Source organism: Panthera leo, chromosome E2 (genome assembly GCF_018350215.1).
Source record: "Panthera leo isolate Ple1 chromosome E2, P.leo_Ple1_pat1.1, whole genome shotgun sequence".
Classification (NCBI taxonomy): Eukaryota; Metazoa; Chordata; class Mammalia; order Carnivora; family Felidae; genus Panthera; species Panthera leo.
In genome coordinates this window covers 44,281,830-44,301,493 of record NC_056693.1, presented here as the reverse complement: position 1 = coordinate 44,301,493, position 19,664 = coordinate 44,281,830, and the positions used below count along the sequence as shown (strand labels likewise).

The 19,664-nt window shown below is 38.0% G+C and overlaps 1 protein-coding gene across 1 annotated transcript in view; it reads right to left on the bottom strand.

The window, feature by feature from the left end:
- Positions 1-19,664, bottom strand: part of SNTB2 (syntrophin beta 2) — a 99,758-nt gene that overhangs the window by 30,197 nt on the left and 49,897 nt on the right. The window contains exon 3 of the mRNA XM_042917979.1: positions 8,197-8,407. Coding sequence (XP_042773913.1) covers positions 8,197-8,407 — 211 coding nt within the window. The remainder of the gene's footprint in view (positions 1-8,196; positions 8,408-19,664) is intronic.

The window sequence follows — 19,664 nt, the reverse complement described above, 5'->3', positions numbered from 1 at the left end:
AGAATGATCAGGAACAAAGCTGTGGAAACAAAGCTTTCTTTGGCTGTCTTGTCTTTTCTAATGAATACTCAAAAGCCTAAAAACTACTGGTCTTAAAGGCAAATACGTCCCCCATTTGGTGGACTTAAATAAAATTCTCTTTTAAGACTATAACCAACTAAATAAACTATCAGTCACATAAAAATCAGTATCAATGAAGAGACAGAAGTCCCTATGGAGAGAAGAGCTTATCTATTGGTTATCAACTACCCGTATTATAGGTTTTCTCTGTTTTAAACAAACTGAGTTTTTAACAATGTGAAATAACAAAACAGATAAATGAGAGACTATTTAAAGTTAAATTAATGATCCTTCCTAAATTTATCCCTGTAAAATGACTATCTTTTCTAAGTACAACTGAAACAACTTCATGTATACAAGATTTTCAATAAATATATCTCATGCCAAAAGAAATGCTTATCTATATTGAAAAGATTATATAATATAAAATTATTTTGACCATTTTCACACTCAAAGAATTAAACAATGTTCCAATTAGAAAAGTTTTGGCATTTGCTTAGTCCAACCTTTATCAGATACATAAACTCAACATAACACTTCTGAGAAATGTATCCAGTCTTGCTTGAACACCCTATACTCTGATTTGGATAACCCCCCAAAAAAGTAAAAATCAAGAGTATTTTAGAAATAGTACTTGGAATTAGTTCAGTGGTACGATTTTTCAAAGTGATTAAACTTTCTCACTTAGTATTATTTCCCAAACCTGAGCTTGTGTTCTTGGATAATATTTTATAGTTAGTGACTTCTCTGCTTTTCTTATACATATGTATAAACATACACAAAAAAATTACTGAGCATCTACAGTATACATAGCATTAGGCTAAGTTCTTTGGAAGCAGGAAAGATTTGGGGAAAAAATGTGCTCCTGTGTTCTAAGAGCTCAAAATTGATCGGAAGACTCACCACATAAATATGGCCCATAAAGTACATATTGTAATGAACTGGTGGCTTTATTTTTCTCCTTTCTACTTGTCTTTGTGTAGCATAAACTAAATTAATTTCACTTTGAAAGTCTGACAGCTCTCATGTACTGCTGGTGGGAATCTGATGGAAGGCAATTTGGCAACATTTATCAAAATTACAAATGCATATACCCTTTTTAAAACATTACGTCCGCAAATTCTTTACTACTCTTCCCTTTAAGAGGTGGAACCTTTGGGTGTAGAGTGAACTTAGTAACTCACTGCTAATGAAAAGAAAAAAAGCAGAAGAAACTAGGTCAAAAAATGGCACTGTGGCTTCTATCTTGTTCTTTCTCTCAGATCACTCACTCTGAGGAAAACCAGGAGCTATGTCTTAAGGACACTCAGGAGGCCCTGCACCAAGGCCTCCATGGCAGATAACTGAGGCCTTCTGCCAACAGCCACGTGAATGAGTCATACTAGAAGCGGACCTGCCAACACCCCAGTCAAACTGTCAGATGACTGCTCCCTGGCTAACAGTTTGACTGCAACGTCACAAGGGATCCCAAGCCAAAATTACCCAGTTATACCACTCCCCTATTCCTGATTTTTAGAAACTATATGAAGTAAATATTTATTTTAAAGCCACTAAGTTTTGGAGTCATTTTTCATATAGCGATAGATAATTCACACACCCTGGGACCCAGCACTTCTGGAGATTTCTTCTCCAGGTATAGAAATATCCCCTACTTTCTAAGCTCTCAATATCCAAATACAGGAACTGTTGCATCAGTTACATTTTTGGATAAATCCCTTACTAACCAAAGTTTTACTACTCACTCCTGTAAACTGAAGAACCAAATATATTCAGATAATACAGGTTCCCTTATTATCTGGTATATATGAACTTGGAAACCAAAGACCATGGATCGCATATGTATGGAAGGATAAACTACAAGGTCATTCACAGTACCATCGCCTATAATGGCAAAAGATTGTAACAAAACTGGGAGGAGTGCTTATTTAATTATGGCCACACAATAGAAAACTATACAGTTATGAGAAAGAATGCTCTCTCTGCACTGATACGGGAAGACTGCCATGATATATTAATGAAAAAAAACAAGGTATAAAGTAGTATGCATAATATGTTGTCTTCTTTTATAGAAAAAAAGAATATGTGTTCATATTTGCTTTTATTTGCATAAAGACACTCTCAAGTGATTGTCTGGAAGGGAATGAAAGTGATTACCTCTCTAGGGGAAAAGGGTGGGAATTGGCTAGATGGGGGACAGAAAGGAAAGTAAGACTTTTCACCTATTAACTTTTTATTCTGACCTTTGAACCATGTGAATGTATTACCTTTTAAAATCATGAACATTTCTAACATGGCTGAAAGCACAGCACAATTACTACTCAATTGAGTTTTTCAATCAGCATATAAAATTTTATTCATTTATTTATTTATTTTAAATGTTTATTTATTTTTGAGAGATATTCAGACAGAATGAGAGTGGGGAAGAGGCAGAGAGAGAGGGAGACAGAGAATCCGAAGCAGGCTCCGGGCTGTCAGCACAGAGCCCGACGCGGGGCTCAAACCCACGAACTGTGAGATGATGACCTGAGCCGAAGTCAGACGCTCAATGACTGAGCCACCCAGGCGCCCCTCAGCATATAAAAATTTAGAAGCAATGAACTTATGTAACTCAACACCCAAAAAACAAATAATTCAATTAAAAAACAGAGAGAAGACATGAACAGACACTTCTCCAAAGAAGACATTCAGATCGCCAACAGACATAAAAAAGATGCTCAACATCACTCATTATCAGGAGAGTGCAAATCAAAACTACAATGAGATATCACCTCATACCTTTCAGAATGGCTAAAATAAAAAACACAAGAAACAACAAGTGTTGGCAAGGATGTGGGGGAGAAAGGAACCTTCATGCACTGTTGGTGGAAATGCAAACTGGTGAAGCCACTGTGGAAAAGTATGGAGGGTCTTAAAAAAATTAAAAATAGAACTACCCCACAATCCAGTAGGATTGTAATACTACTGGGTATTTACCCAAAGAATACAAAAATACTAATTCAAAAAGATACACACACCCCTATGTTTACAGCAGCATTATTTACAATAGCCAATCTATGGAAGCAGCCCAAGTGTCCATTGACAGATAACTGATTAAAGAAGATGTGGTACAGGGGTGCCTGACTGGCTCAGTCAGTAAAGTGTACAACTCTTGATCTAGTGGTTTGAGCCCCACGCTGGGTGTAGAGATTACTTAAAAATAAAATCTTAAAAAAACAGATGTTGTGTGTGTGTGTGTATATATATATATATATATATATATATATATACACACACACACGTATACACATACATATATATACATATACATATGTACACACACACACACACACGGAATATTATTCAGCCATAAAAACAATGAAATCATGCCATTTGCAATGACATGGATGGACCCTGAGTATATTACTATGCTAGGTGACATAAGTCAGAAAAAGACAAATACCATAGGATTTCACTCATATGTGGAATTTAAAAAATAAAACAAATAAACAAAGGGGGAAAAAAAGAGAGAGACAAATCAAGAAACACTTATTTTTTTGAGGATAAAAAGTGCATTTTATTTTTTTTTAAGTTTTTATTTTAATTCCAGTTAGTTAACATACAGTATTATGTTTCAGGTGTAATTCAAACAATTTCATACATGACCCTTGTGCTCATTACAACCAGTGCACTCCTTAATCCTCATTACTTATTTTACCCACCCGTCCCTCACTTTCCCTCCAGTAACCATCAGTTTGTTCTCTATAGTTAAGAGTCTGTTTCTTGATTTGTCTTAGTTTTTTTCCTTTGCTTGTTTATTTTGTTTCTTAAATTCCACATGAGTGAAATTATATGGTGATTTGTCTTTCTCTAACTGGCTTATTTCACTTAGCCTTATACTCTCTAGCCCCATTCATGTCATTGTAAATGGTAAGGTTTCATTCTTTTTTATGGCTCAATAATATTCCATTGTATCTATATACCACATTTTCTACAGACATTCATCTATTGATGGATGCTTGGGCTGCTTCCATACCTTGGCTACTGTCAATAATGCTGCTATAAACATAACAGTGCATGTATACTTTTGAATTAGTGTTTTTTGTATTCTTTGGGTAAATACCCAGTAGTCTGATCATAAGGTAGTTCTATTTTTAACTTTATGAGGAACCTCCATACTGTTTTCCACAGTGGCTGCACCAGTTTGCATTCCTACCAACTGCACAAATGGTCCCCTTTCTCTCCACATCCTTGCCAACACCTGTTGTTTCCTATGTTTTTTATTTTAGCCATTTTGACAGGTGTGGGGTGTTATATCTCATTGTAGCTTTGATTTGCATTTCCCTGGTGTTGAGTGATGTTGACCATCTTTTCATGTGTCTGTAGTTGGTCTTCTTTGGAGAAACGTCTGATCATGTCTTCTCTCCATTTTTAAATTGGATTATTTGCTTTTTGGGTGTTGAGTTTTAGAAGTTCCTTTATATTTTGGATACTAACCCTTTATCGAATATGTCATTTGCAAATACCTTCTCCCATTTGGCTACTTTTTAGATTTGTTGATTGTTTACTCTGCTGTACAGAAGCTATTTTTTTTTAACTTTGTTTATTTATTTTGAGAGAGAGAGAGAGAAAGCACACGAGCGAGCATGAACAGGGGAAGGGCAGAGAAAGAAGGAGAGAGAGAGGATCCCAAGCAGGCTCTATACTGTCAGCATGAAGCCCAATGTGGGGCTCAACCTCACCAACAGTGAGATCATGACCTAAGTTGAAATCAGCAGTCAGACACCTAACTGACTGAGCCACCCAGGTGCCCCAGTGCAGAAGCTTTTTATTTTGATATAGTCCCAAGAGTTTATTTTTCCTTTTGCTTCCCTTGCTTCAGGAGACATATTTAGAAAGGTGTTGCTATGGTCAATGTCAGAGAAATTACTGCCTGTGCTCTCTTCTAGGACTTCTATGGTTTCATGTCTCACATTTAGGTCTTTAATCCATCTTGAATTTATTTTTGTGTATGGTGTAATAAAGTAGTCCAGTTTCATTTTTTTCATGTTGCTGTCCAGTTTTCCCAGCACCATTTATTGAAAAGACATTCTCTTTCCCACTGGACATTCTTTCTGCCTTTGGTGAAGATTAACTGGCCATATAATTGTGGGTTTATTTCTGATTTTTCACTTCTGTTCCATTGATCTATAGGTCTACTTTTGTCCCAGTGCCATACTGTTTTGATGACTACAGCTTTGTAATATAACTTGAAGTCCGGAATTATGATGCCTCCAGCTTTGCTTTTCTTTTTCAAGACTGTTTTGGCTATTTGGGGTCTTTTGCAGTTCCATACATATTTTAGTTTTCTTTGTTTGAGTTCTGTGAAAAATGCTGTTGATATTTTGATAGGGATTACATTAAATGTGTAGATTGTTTGGGTAGTATAGACATTTTAACAATATTTGTTCTTCCAATCCACAAGTATGGAACGTCTTTCCATATCTTGGTGTCATCTTCAATCTTTCATCAGTGTTTTACAGTTTTCAGAGTACAGGTCCTTGACCTCTTTGGTTAGGTTTATTCCTAGGTATCTTATTACTTTGGGTGCAAGTATAAATGGGATTGTTTAGTGTATAGAAATACAATAGATTTCTATAATTTTTTTTTTAATGTTTATTTTTGAGAGCAAGAGAGAGTGAGGGAGCATGAGCGGGCAGAGAGAGAGAGAGAAAGAGAGAGAGAGAGACAAAGAATCCGAAGCAGACTCCAGGCTCTGAGCTGCCCACACAGAGCTTGACGTGGGGCTCGAACTCACAAGCTGTGAGATGATGACCTGAGCCGAAGTTGGATGTCCAACCGACTGAGCCACCCAGGCTCCCCAAAATGCAACAGATTTCTGCACGTTGATTTTGTACACTGTGATTTTACTGAATTCGCTTATTCTAGCAGTTTTTTGGTGGAGTCTTTTGTGTTTTCTACATAGAGTATCACATCATCTGCAAACAGTGACAGTTTTATTTCTTCCTTACCAATTTGGATGCCTTTATTTCTTTTTGTTGTCTTACGTCTATGGCTAGGACTTCCAGTACTATGTTGAATAAAAGTGGTGAGAGTGCACATCCTCGTCTTGTTCCTGACCTCAGGGGGAAAGCTTTCAGTTTTTCCTCATTGAGTATGACGTTCAGTGTGGGTTTTTCATATACAGCCTTTATCATGTTGAGGTATGTTCTTTCTAAAACTACTTTGTTGAGGGCTTTTACCATGAATGGATGTTGTACTTGCCAAGTGCTTTTTCTGCATCTACTAAAATGATCATATGGTTCTTATTCTTTCTCTTACTGATGTGATGTATCACATTGATTGATTTTCGGCAAATACTGAGTCATCTTAAAACCCCAGAATAAATCCCACTTGACTGTGGGGAATAATTTTTTTTAATAATATTGTTGAATTTGGTTTGCTAGTATTTCATTAAGAAGTTTTGCATCTATGCTCATCAGGGATATTGGCCTGCAGTTCTCTTTTTTAATGGTGTCTTTATCTGGTTTTGGTATCAGGGTAATGCTGATCTCATAGAATGAATTTGGAAGTTTTCCTTCCTTTTCTATTTTTTGGAATAATTTAAGAAGAGTAGGTATTAATTTTCCAAGAAACAGACTCTTAACTATAGAGAACAAACTGATGGTTATCAGAAAGGAGGTAGATGGAGGTATGGGTGAAATAGGTGATGGGATTTAAAGGGTACACTTACCATGAAGAGCAGTGAGTAATGTATAGAATTGCTGAATCACCATATTGTACACCTGAAACTAATATAACACTGTATGTTAACTATACTGAAATTAAAATAAAAAACTTTAAAAAAATTTAGAAACAATGATAAACATAACTAAAATACTAAAACTTTCAAAGTCAAAAGTACTTATACCATGACTTTCATTAGTTTCTTCTCTTCTTAGTTATCCTAATTATACTTCCTCAAAATTATCACGGCGTTAATTCTGTGTTCTAATATATTATAAATTATTATCTGAAATGTTTATAAAATTTTAGAGTCATAAGAAAAACAGATTAGTAGAGTCCAAAGTTGGTCTCTATACAATCTCCTGGGAAGCTATCAAACAAGACTGCTGGGCCCCACCAAAGATCTATCAAATCAGAACCCTGTTGAGGTGGAAGGCCAGACCTCACAAACTGTAGTTAAAACAAAACAAAAACAAAAGAACAAAATATTCCTGGGCTGATATTGACATAATCCCTGCCCCCCTGGACACACATGAGGGATTTAGGATTCAAAGTGATGAAGAAACCTTTAAAAAGATCTAAAACCAGTGAAAGCCAGAACTACCACTTGAACACTCATCTTGGAACCCTTAGTCCAGTCTTCCTTTTTCAACAACTTTTGCCCCAGCTGACAGTGAAAGACTCAAAAGAAGGATGTACTGTAACATCATGTATACTCAGAGTCTCCCTTCCGTCAAAATGGGATTTAATCTAACTTGGATTAAGTTTTTCCTTTCCTTTTACCCAATGTCCCCTTAGGTTTTGTTTCTCCTTTTTTCATTTTGTAGTTGTGGAAGACACCTGTACATTTGTATCGAATGGCTTATAAGATAATTTGCATATTTTATGCTTTTCTCAGAACAGGGGAGTAAGCTTTCTGGCCCTGAAACTCTTGACAGTAGACTAGAACAGGGGTTGTGAAACTAGGGCCTATGGGCCAAATGAAGCCCAGTACCTGTTTCTGTAAATAAAGTTTTATTGAAACAGAGCCACACCTCTCCATTTTCATACTGTCTACTACTGTTTTCTTGCTACAACTGCAGAGTCAAGTAGTTGTGACATTGTCTGGCCCTTTGCAGAAAAATTTTGCTGATCCTACTCTAAAATCATGAAAATTACCCTCTGTCATTAAGGACAGAGATGGTAATAAGACTATCTTTTTAGTTATGTTGTAATGATGATTATCATGACAGTCAGTTCTTCTGGTGCAGGTGATAATTAGCAACAAATAACTAAATGATAGGGAGGAGAAACACAAGACCGACAAACAAAAGATCTGCAAGCTAGATATCCAGGACCTGACCGCATGATAAATATTACAGATATATGAAATGGGGGAAACACTTTGGCTCTGAATGGTGACCCAGGGGGACCCTGCCCTGCCTGTCAACCCACCTGTTCTGCCAGCCAGGCAATGTGCTTGACCTCCTTGCTGCCTCCTGCTGTACTGGTTGCACCAAGCATGGCATTGAGTTCAGCCAATACCTGTGGGAGGAGAGCCATTATGTTGGTGTGGATAGCTACGAACCAGGAGTGTGCTGTGGCTGTATCCTTGCAGCGTAGGATCAACGTGTTCCTGCTATCAGGAGAATGTAGTTCTATCAATCTGTGTGGAAAAAGAAAAAAAAAACAAACAGTAAGCTAGATCAGAAGTCATCAAACCTGCCAGAGTGCAACAAACATAACTGGAAATCTATTTTAATTTTAAATCCCAGAATAAAGATATTTTCTCTTAATTCCTTAGGGTCCAGTTCCAGAGAAAACTACATATGGAAAGATAATCATCAGAAAGACTAACTGCTGGGTCTGTTGTTTTAGTGTGTTAACGTAATGACCTAAAATGAAGGAACCTATTGTATGGCCTATAGTAAAACACCTCACTTTGCTTTAATTTCCATGTCAAAGAAATGGAAACCATGCTTGTTGAATGTCATAGGCACATTGTAAAGAAGGAATTGATATTTTTTTAAATATGCAGAAAATTCTGGTATAAGGTATTGCTTGGTAAATACATCTGACTGCCAAATAGTGAACTGAAATTTCCACCATGTGGAATAAAGAAAAGAGAAAATAACTGAAGAATATGACTCTTTATGAAAATCTGAAACTGTTTTTTAGTATCTGGGTAACATTATATGATTAAATCAGCCACTGAGTCATAGTAGAAAAACAGTTAAGATATCTTCAACTCTATAACTATTACTTGTCAGTGCTCAACTGAGAACAGTCTATACTTCAAAAGTAACCTTTAGGAATTTGCTAAATTTTTTTTACAAGTACATTGGTCAAATTTCTTAGAAAGCAACTTATTGAGTGCTTTCTTCTGCTTTGGTCAAAGTTTTTGCCAAGATGAGTTTTAAAAGTCAAATAAATGTTGTGCTCTAACGGGGGAACATATGTACCTTTCAAAATGGGAAAAAGAAAAAGCTCTTAGGAGTGTTCTTCTTGGTGGGTTAGAAACTGACCAACTGCTACTGACCAAGGACAGATCTTTTTATTCTTTCATCTTTCTGAAGACAGTTTTTCCTGCCTTGAAGCACTGTCACGAGATCCTACACCACCTGTCAAAGATAAGCAGTTTACATGATACTAGCATTCCTGCCTTGAAGTTTGCGCCCCTCTCTTTTGCCACATTTCTAAACCCTTTATGATTACAAGTATTTTAATTTGACACAGTTAATATGGCAAATATTCACTGTCAATTGGTCAGTCTGTCCTTTCTTAAATAAACATTTATTGAGCACCTACTATATGTCAGTTAGTGTGAGACACTGACATTGGAGATACAGTGGTGAAAAAGAAAAAAAATAATCTCTATCCTCATTGGACTTATTGTCTAATGGGGAAGGTAGAAATTACAGGTTACAAAAAGTGCTCCTATAAAGGACTGTGATTACTATGAAGTTCTTGTTTAAAGGAGGCAAGATGGTAGGGGTGAAACAGGACTGCAGGGGAGGCCCCTATACCTCTGAGGCACACTTACTGAGCTAGTGTCCTGCTTTGAAGCAGGTTTTATTTGTTTATTATTTTTTTAAATGTTTATTTATTTTTGAGAGAGAGAGAGACAGAGTGTGAGCGGGAGAGGAGGAGAGAGAGGGAGACACAGAATCTGAAGCAGGCTCCAGGCTCTGAGCTGTCAGCACAGAGCCCAACATGGGGCTCGAACTCACTGACCATGAGGTCATGACCCGAGCCAAAGTTGGGTGCTTAATCGCCTGAGCCACCCAGACGCCCCTGAAGCAGGTTTTAAACACATCTACCTTATATTACCTACTCACCTATCATTCACTTGCCCTCACACTAGAGTTAGTCATCTAGTTATCAGTCTATCCATGTTTTATATGCCTTCAAAGTTCTAGGGCAATAGCCAAAAGACCAAGAAGTTCTAGAAAATAGCCACAACATAAAATAAAATCTGGGAACAATCAAAACTTCACTTAAGCCCATACTAGAAAGTTCATACTAGTCAGAAAAAAATCTTTAGATAGCAAGTCATAAGCTATTTGCTTTTATTTTACAGTTTTAATGAATTTATTTATTTGATTTCCTATCCTATAACTACATATAGTGAGAAGTAGCTTGAGACCAAAATTTAGGGGGTTTGAGTAGTAGGTTAAGTCTGGATACTAATAGGTAAGCAATGTGGAATCCTGAGGATTTTCAACAGGGGAACAACATACCAAAACAATTAAAAAATAATTTTATGAGGTATCTGTACATCCATGTTTATAGCAGCATCATTCATATAGCCAAAAGGTAAAAACAACCCAAATGTCCACCGATGGGATGGATAAACAAAATGTGGTATTATATAAACAATGGAATATTATGCAGCCTGAAAAAGGAAGGAACTTCTGACATAAGCTACCACATGGGTGAACCTTGAGGACATTGTGCTAAATGAAATATGCCAGCCACTACGGGAGAAATATTGTATGAGTGCACTTTATATGAAGTATCTATAGTAGTCAAACTCATAGAAACAAAAACCAGAAGAGTAGTTGCTAGAAGAGGGGGGGAATAGGAAATTGTTGTCTAATTAATAGGTACAGAGTTTTAGTTTTGCAAGATGAACAAGTTCTTGAGATTGTGGTACTATATATACACTTAAAATGGTTAAGATGGGAGGAGTTTGGGAGGCTCAGTCAGTTAAGCATCCAACTCTTGATTTCAGCTCAAGTCATGATCTCGTGGTTCTTGAGTTCGAGCCCCATGTACAGCTCCGTGCTGACAGTGTGGAGCCTCCTTGGGATCCCCTCTCTCCCCTCTCTTTCTCTGCCCCTCCCCCACTCATATTCTTTCTCTCTCAAAAATAAATAAACTTCAAAAAAATGGTTAAGATGGTAAATTTTATGGTATGTGTATTTTCCCACAATTAAAAACTGTAAAATAAATTAATCAGAAATAATCTTATGGTAGCATGTAAGATGGATTACAGTAGAGAGAGAAATGGCCTGGGGAGATTTAATTGGACCCAAGAAAATCTACACAGAGCTCACCAGGAGGACAGACTCCTAGATAGGAGGAATTCATCCATCCTAAAAGGCAGCAAAAGTAGAAAGAGGAAGATAAACAAATACCTTAGTATTCATATTGACCTTTATCTAGTACTTCATGTTATTTTATCATATTTATTATTTATTATTTTTGATGTTATTTTTCACTATATCAATTGTTGCTGTCATGGTATTTAAGGTATTTATTTATTTTTTATTAAAAAAATGTTTTTTAAATATTTATTCATTTTTGAGAGAGAGAGAGAGAGAGAGAGAGAGCACAAGCAGGGAGGGGCAGAGAGAGGAAGACACCGAATCTGAAGCAGGCTCCAGGCTCCCAGCTGTCAGCACAGAGCCCGACATGGGGCTTGAACTCACGAACCACGAGATCATGACATGAGCCAAAGTCAGACGCTCAACCGACTGACCCACCCAGGGATCCCTTCAAGATATTTATTGTCTAAAAAACTGATTATATTCTCTAGAAGAAAAATAGCTATACATCTGTTATGGGACGAAGATTTAAAACAGTACATTATACTCAATAACAATAAACTATTACACTAAAAGGTAGAATAATTTCTATTTTAATTCTTTGGATGAGTTAATAATTGTATTATTCAGAGAAACTGCTTGTCTAATCATTAAAGTAGCCAAACTTAGAGTAAATTTACTTAATGACAAGTAGTTATCTATAAAATACAATGCTAGATTATTAATGTGTGAATATAAACACAAAGTAAGCTGTTTTATATTTTCTTTATTACTTATACTAATCTTAAAAAAAAAAAGTATTTCCAGTATTTCTAGAACTCCCTATATACCACAGCAATTGAGCAGCACACACATTTAGTCTATTCCTTCCTGAAATCCCACTAAATACAATTAAAGGGGATTTCTGAAAAACTTAACGGACTTTTTCTTTTAGCAGGAGTAGGTTTACATAGAAAAATGAGTAAGAACTATAGAGAACTCCCAAATACCCCTCTTTGCCTCTCCATAATATACCTTAATATTAACATCTTGCATTAGTAGGGTACATTTGTTACAAATGATGAGTCAATTCTGATACAATATTCCTTTAAAAAATTTTTTTTTAATGTTATTTATTTTTTGAGAGAGAGAGAGACAGAGAAACAAAGCACAAGAGGGGGAGGGGCAGAGAAAGAGGGAGATACAAAATCCGAAGCAGGCTCCAGGTTCTGAGCTGTCAGCACAGAGCCCGAGGAGAGACCTGACTTGAATTCACAGACCATGAGATCATGACCTAAACCAAAATCAGACATTCAACTGACTGGGCCACCCAGGTGCCCCTAAGAATTGTTAGTTAGGCGCCCCTCAATACAGATACAATATTAGGAACTAAAATCCCAGTTCACTCCTTGTGTTGTATATTGTGAGTTTTGACAAATGTATGGCATATCTCTACCATTACTGATAGAGAATAATTTCACTCCTCTAAAAATCCCCTTTGCTCCACCTATTGATTCCTCCATCATTCAGGCCCTGGCCCTGACTTCTGGCAACCACTAATCATTTTACCATCTCCATGGAATCACACAGTATGTTGCTTTTTCAGACTGGCTTCTTTCACTTAGCAATATGCATTTAAGGTTTCACCATGTCTCTTTTGGCTTAAGGGCTTATTGTTTTTGTTTTATTGCTGAATAATATTTCAATGTCTGGATGTACCACAATTTTTTTTATCCATTCACTTACTGAAAGACTTCTTGGTTGCTTTCAAGTTTTGGCAATTATGAATAAAGTTTCTATAAACATCTGTGTGCAGGTCTTTGTGAGAACATAAGTTTTCAACTCCTTTGGGTAAATACCAAGGAGCACAACTGCTAGGTCATAGAGTAAGACTATGTTTAGCTTTGTACAAAACTGCCAACTGTCTTCCAAAGTCTCTGTACCATTTTTTATTCCTACCAACAATGAATGAGTTCCCATCGCTCTACATTTCTCTCCAGCATTTGGTACTGGTGTTTCGGATTTTATGCGTATTGTGGTATCTCCTTGTTTTAATTTGCAATTCCCTGATCACATAGGAAGTTGAGCACCTTTCATATTCTTTAAAAAATTTTTTTTTCATGTTTATTCATTTTGAGAGAAAGAGACAGAGAGAGACAGAGGGAGGGGCAGTGAGAGAGGGAGATACCGAATATGAAGCAGGCTCCAGTCTCTGAGCTGTCAGCACAGAGCCTGATGCAGGGCTTGAACCCATGAACTGTGAGATTGTGACCTGAGACAAAGTTGGATGCTCAACCAGCTGAGCCACCCAGGAGCCCCAGCACCTTTCATATTCTTATTAGCCATCTGCATTTTTTCTTTGTGAGGTGTCTGTTCAGATCTGTTGCCCATTTTTTTTTTAATATATGAAATTTATTGTCAAATTGGTTTCCATACAACACCCAGTGCTCATCCCAAAAGGTGCCCTCCTCAATACCCATCACCCACCCTCCCCTCCCTCCCACCCCCATCAACCCTCAGTTTGTTCTCAGTTTTTAACACCCAATTAAAAATGGGCAACAGAGTTTATAGCAGCACTCTGTTGCCCATTTTTAATTGGGTTGGTTTCTTACTGTTGAGTTCTAAGAATTCTTTGAGGGGCACATGGGTGGCTCAGTCAGTTAGAGTCTGACTCTTGATTTCGGCTCAGGTCATGATCTCATGATTTGTGAGTTCAAGCCCCACGTCTAATGCGTGGAGCCTGCCTAGGATTCTCCCTCTCTCTCTCTCTGCCCTTCCCCTGCTTGCTCATTCTCTCTCTCTCTCTGTCTCTGTCTCTCTCTCTCTCTCAAAATAAATAAAAAACATTAAAAAAAATTCTTTGTATATTTTGGATACCAGTCCTTTATCTGATAAGTATTTCACGAAAGATTTTCTCCCAATCTGTGGCTTATCTTTTCATTCTCTTAACAGTGGGTGAAAATTAGTTTTATGTGTCACCTTAACTGGGCTAAAGGATGCCCAGATACCTGGCAAAACATTATTTCTGGGTGTGTCTGTGAGGATTTTTCTGGAAGAAAGTAGCATTATCAATAGAAAATGGCCTTGGGGTGCCTGGGTAACTCAGTGGATTAAGTGTCCAATTTCAACTTATGTCATAATCTTGTGGTTCGTAAGTTTGAGCCCTGCATCAGGCTGTCTGATGTCAGCACAGAGCCCACTTTGGAGCTTCTGTCCTTACGTTCCCTGTCCCTCCCCTGCTTGTGCTCTCTTTAAAAAAAAAAAGGGTGACTGGGGGGTTCAGTCGGTTAAGCATCTGACTTTGGCTCAAGTCATGATCTCAGTTCATGGGTTTGAGCCCCACATCAGGCTCTGTAGTGATGGCTTAAGAGCCTGGAACCTGCTTCGGATTCTGTGTCTGCCTCTCTCTCTGTCCCTCCCCCAGTCACGCCCTGTCTCTGTTTCTCAAACAAATAAAATAAAATAAAATAAAAATAAACATTAATAAATAAATATTTTTAAAAAAAGAAAGAAAATGGCCCTTGCTAACGTGAGTAGGCATCATCCAATCCAGTCAGGGCATGAAGAGAACAAAAATGTGGAAGAAGGGTGAATTTGCTTTCTGCTTGAATTGGGACATCCATCCTCTCTTGCTCTTGCACACTTGCACTCTGGGTTCTTGGGCCTTTGGACTCAGACTGAATTACACCAATGGCTTTCCTGGTTCTTCAGCTTGTAGACACCAGATCATAGGACTGGCCTTCATAGTGCACTAAGCCAATTCCTATAATCTAGCTACCTCTCTATCCATCTAACCATCCATTCATCTAACCAACCACCCATCCATCTATCCATCCATCTACCTATCCATCTATCCACCCATCATCTATCCTACTATTTCTGTTTTCCTGGAGACCCTATTACAAGTGTCTTTTTTCAGAGCAGAAGTTTTTAATTTTCATGAAGTTCAACTTATCAATTTTTTTGTTTTCTGTATTGTGCTCTTGGTGCTGTATCTAAGAAGTCATCAGCAAACTTTAAAGGGGATTGATTGATAGATTGATTGTAAGTAATCTCTACCCCCACTGTGGGGCTCGAACTCACGACCCCAAGATCAAGAGTCACATGCTCTACTGACTGAGCCAGCCAGGAGACTCTAAAGGGGACTTTTAAACAGCATAATCCTGGGGCACCTGGTGGCTCAGTCAGTTGAGCATCCAACTCTTGGTTTCAGCTTAGGTCATGATCTCATATTTCATGGGTTCAAGCCCCATGTCAGGCTGTGCGCTGACTGTGTGGAGCCTACTTGGGATTCTCTCTGTCCCTCTCTCTGTCTCTGCCCCTCCCCTGCTTGTGTGCGCTCTCTCTCTCTCTCTCTCTCTCTCTCTCAAAATACATAAATAGGAGCACTGGGGTGGCTCAGTCGGTTAAGCATCTGACTTTGGCTCAGGTCATAATCTCACGGTTCGTGGGTTCAAGCCCCGCATCGGGCTCTGTGCTGACATCTCGGAGCCTGGAGCCTGCTTCAGATTCTGTGTCTCCCTCTCTCTCTGCCCCTTGTCCACTCACACTCTGTCTCTCTCTCTCAAAAACAAACATTAAAAAAAATTTTTTAATAATAAATAAATAAACATTAAAAATGTTTCTAATAAACAAAAAGCATAATCCTGGGGTGCCTGAGTGGCTCAGTCAGTTATGCATCTGACTCTTGGGTTTTGGCTCATGTCATGATCTCATGGTTTCGTGAGTTCAAGCCCTGCGTCAGGCTCTGTACTGGCAGTACAGAGCGTCCTTGGGATTCTCTCTCTCTCCCTCTCTGCCCCTCCCCTACTCATGCTGTCTCTGTCTCTCTCAAGTAAATAAATACACTTAAAGATAAAAATAAATAAAAATAAAGAGCATAATCCTACAAGAAAGAACAGAGAAGAGCAACTACAACAAAATTTTGGAGGCTGGCAAACAGAAAGAGGAGTGAAATGACTTAGCAGACTTAAGAAAAATGGGGAGGGTAAAATCCCAGCCAATCCATATTACAGAATACTGAAGAGGATGAGCAAATTAGAGGCACCAGTTACCTCTGGGAGTGGGAGTAAAACACACAGCTAAAATGAAGAGGCTGGCTGAAAGTCTCTTCCAGCATTTCCCACACCCAGCAGCCAGTGACTGCCCCACCCTCAACCCAGCAAAAGATTCATATCCGCTCTCATCCCACTCAACTGGTAGAAGAGCCAGTGATGTCCCTAATTCAGTCCTTCTGTCAGGTTGGTTGTTCAGGGCCATTTATTTCCACCTGGCTGCTTTGGCACTGTAACCAGCTTAACATCCTTTAAACACATGCTAAAAAGTTTGGTCGCAAAACCATGACGAGAAATTTCTTTCACTCCTCCTACTGACCTACTTAGTACTAAAGATAGGAATCTGTTCATCCTTCTCTAGGCACAAAATGTTCACCTTCTGAAAAAGCCTTTACACTTCATACTGTTTCTGGGACAGTCTCTCAGACTCCTTCGACACAGTCTAAAGTCTGAAAATCCTGATGTCAAAGATCCTAGTTATTAATAACTGGAAGAATGGAAAATAAATCTGTTATAAAATAAAACTAAACCTGATTAAACAGGATAAGATACTAGGACCACTAGGCTGGAAAAAGATGAAAACAGACAGTACATTAGTTTATAAGGCAGGAGCACCAATTTTTCATGAAAAGAGAAATCTAAGTGGGTTGGTTTTTTTTTGTATTTTTTTAAATGTTTATTTATTTTGGAGAGAGAGAGAGAGAGAGCAGGGGAGGGGAGTGGCAGAGAGAAAGGGAGACACAGAATCTGAAGCAGGCTCCAGGCTCTGAGCTGTGAGCAAAGAGCCCAATGTGGGGCTCAAACCCACAAACCGCAAGTTCATGACCTGAGCCGAAGTCAGACGCTCAACTGACTGAGCCACCCAGGTGCCCCTGAAATCTAAGTGTTTCTTAAGAACAGATTGTGAAATAGAAAATTAACTTACAAGAAACCGAAAAGAGACTCCAAAACAGGACTGAGGATTCTAGGATGCAGAAGACTTTGTCTTTGGAAAAGGAGCCCCAGAACTGATAAAGGAGACAAAGTATTTCAGAAAGTCTACTACTGTTTTAAAAGAAAAACTCGAATGAAAACTCTGCTAATAAAAATTTGAAGGCAGTCTGCCAGTAATTGTTCAGCCTACAGGAGAGAGGAGGAGACAGCTACAGTGTGAAAAGTTTTGGCTTCTAATCAAACCACTGAGGATTTCCTGAGAAATGCAAGTACATTTTGATCAGATGAATCAAATCAATGTTTAGGTACACCGGAACATAGGATTCTGTAAGTCTAGCCTGCCTATTTCTTCTTTTAGTAAAGTCTTGGAGATAACATATTTTATTCAGTAACAATCATATTGTTTTATAGGTCATAAAGCCAAAATTTAGCTTTTATGTGGAAAATAGCCAATGTGAAGATGACCAAGACTTTGTGAACCACCTCAAGGTTAAAGATTTATATTTATGAAAAGTAGCATTTTAAAAAAAATGTTTATTTTATTTTTCAGAGAGAAAGAGCAAGCACAAGTGAGGGAGGGGCAGAAAAGAGGAAGACAGAGAATCCCAAGCAGGCTCCACACTGCCAGCACAGAGCCCCACACGGGGCTTGAACTCAAGAACTGTGACCTGAGCCAAAACCCAGAGTTGGACGCTCAACGGATTGAGCCACCCAGGTTCCCTGAAGAGCAGCATTTGAGAACATCTTGTCCTTGCTGAACTCCGTACTGCCCACAATGCCGTTTGTGAAAGAATGGGCTCGTGTTCTCTCTCTGGACTTAATCATTATTTATTTAGCTTTCACTTCCCACAGTGAACTGCCTAAAACTATCAGAAGCATCTAGTGAGGTCTTGAGAACAAACTTCCTCCTCCTTATTTACTCATTCTGATGATCAGCACTTTTTTCAGCTCTAGATGTTGAAACTAAATCAAGGTAGTAAAACAGAAAAAAAGGATGTTTCCCCTCTCATGTCAAATAAACTTTATGTCGAAATGAAAGACGATCCAAAAAGAGATTCCACTACATACCACCAGAATAGTTAATATTAAAAAGACTGACTCCACCAATGTTGGTGAGGATGTGGAACAACAAAACCGCTCATATACTGCTGGTGTATTTAATTTGTTAATACAGTATTAATTTACTGATAATAGTATTCATTTAAGTGGCACAATCACTTTGGGAAAAAAGTCTAGCAGTTCTTGGAAAACTAAACCTGTTTCTTTTAAAGATTTTATTTTTAATAATCTCTACACCCAGTGTGACACTTGAACCTATAACCCCAAGATCAAGAGTCACATGCTCTACCATCTGAGCCAGCCAGGCACCCCCAAAACTAAACTCTTAGACCCTGCAATTCCACACCTAGGAATTTACCCAAGAAAAATGAAAATATACGTCTATAAAGGGGTGTACAAAAATATTCATAGTAACTCTATTAATATTAATTAATATTAACTCTGAACTGGAATTAACTGCTAAACTCTAACTTTATTAACATTAACTCCCATCAATGGGAAAATAGACAACGAAACTGTGATATATTCATATAACACCGTAGCATTCAGCAATAAAGGATAAAAAATTTTTGATATATGCAACAAGATAAATGAATCTCAAAACTTTAGGCTGAGTAAAATAATTCTACCACAAGAGTACATATAATTACATTTATACAAAGTTTTAGAATAGTTAAAACTGGGGCGCCTGGGTGGCTCAGTCGGTTAAGCGGCCGACTTCGGCTCAGGTCATGATCTCGCTGTCCGTGAGTTCGAGCCCCGCGTCGGGCTCTGTGCTGACAGCTCAGAGCCTGGAGCCTGTTTCAGATTCTGTGTCTCCCTCTCTCTGACCCTCCCCTGTTCATACTCTGTCTCTTCCTGTCTCAAAAATAAATAAAACGTTAAAAAAAAATTAAAAGAAAAAAAAACTGATCTATACTAGAAAGTCAGAACAGTGGTAACCTTCAAAGGTGGGAGAAAGAATTGACTGAGAAGGGGCACAAGAAGACTTTCCAGGGTGATGGCGATGTTCTTTATCCTGATATGCTTGGGTTACAAAACTATATCCACTTGTCAAAGTTTATGATTTGTGCCTTTTATTATATGTAAATATTTCCTCAAAAGGAAAAAAAAAACTACAATGAATCACCCAACTACTTATTTATATACATGCTTAAGTATTTAGGAGGGAAATATATTATCTGCAATTCACTTTGAAGTGTATCCAAAAAAAAGTAAGAGGGAGTAATGGATGGATAGATGGGTCAATCTGTGCTAAAGCAAGTATAGTAAAATGTTCATGGAGAATCTAGGTGGTGGGAAAATGAATGTTGACTATAGAATTCTTCTGACCTTGCTACATGCTGGA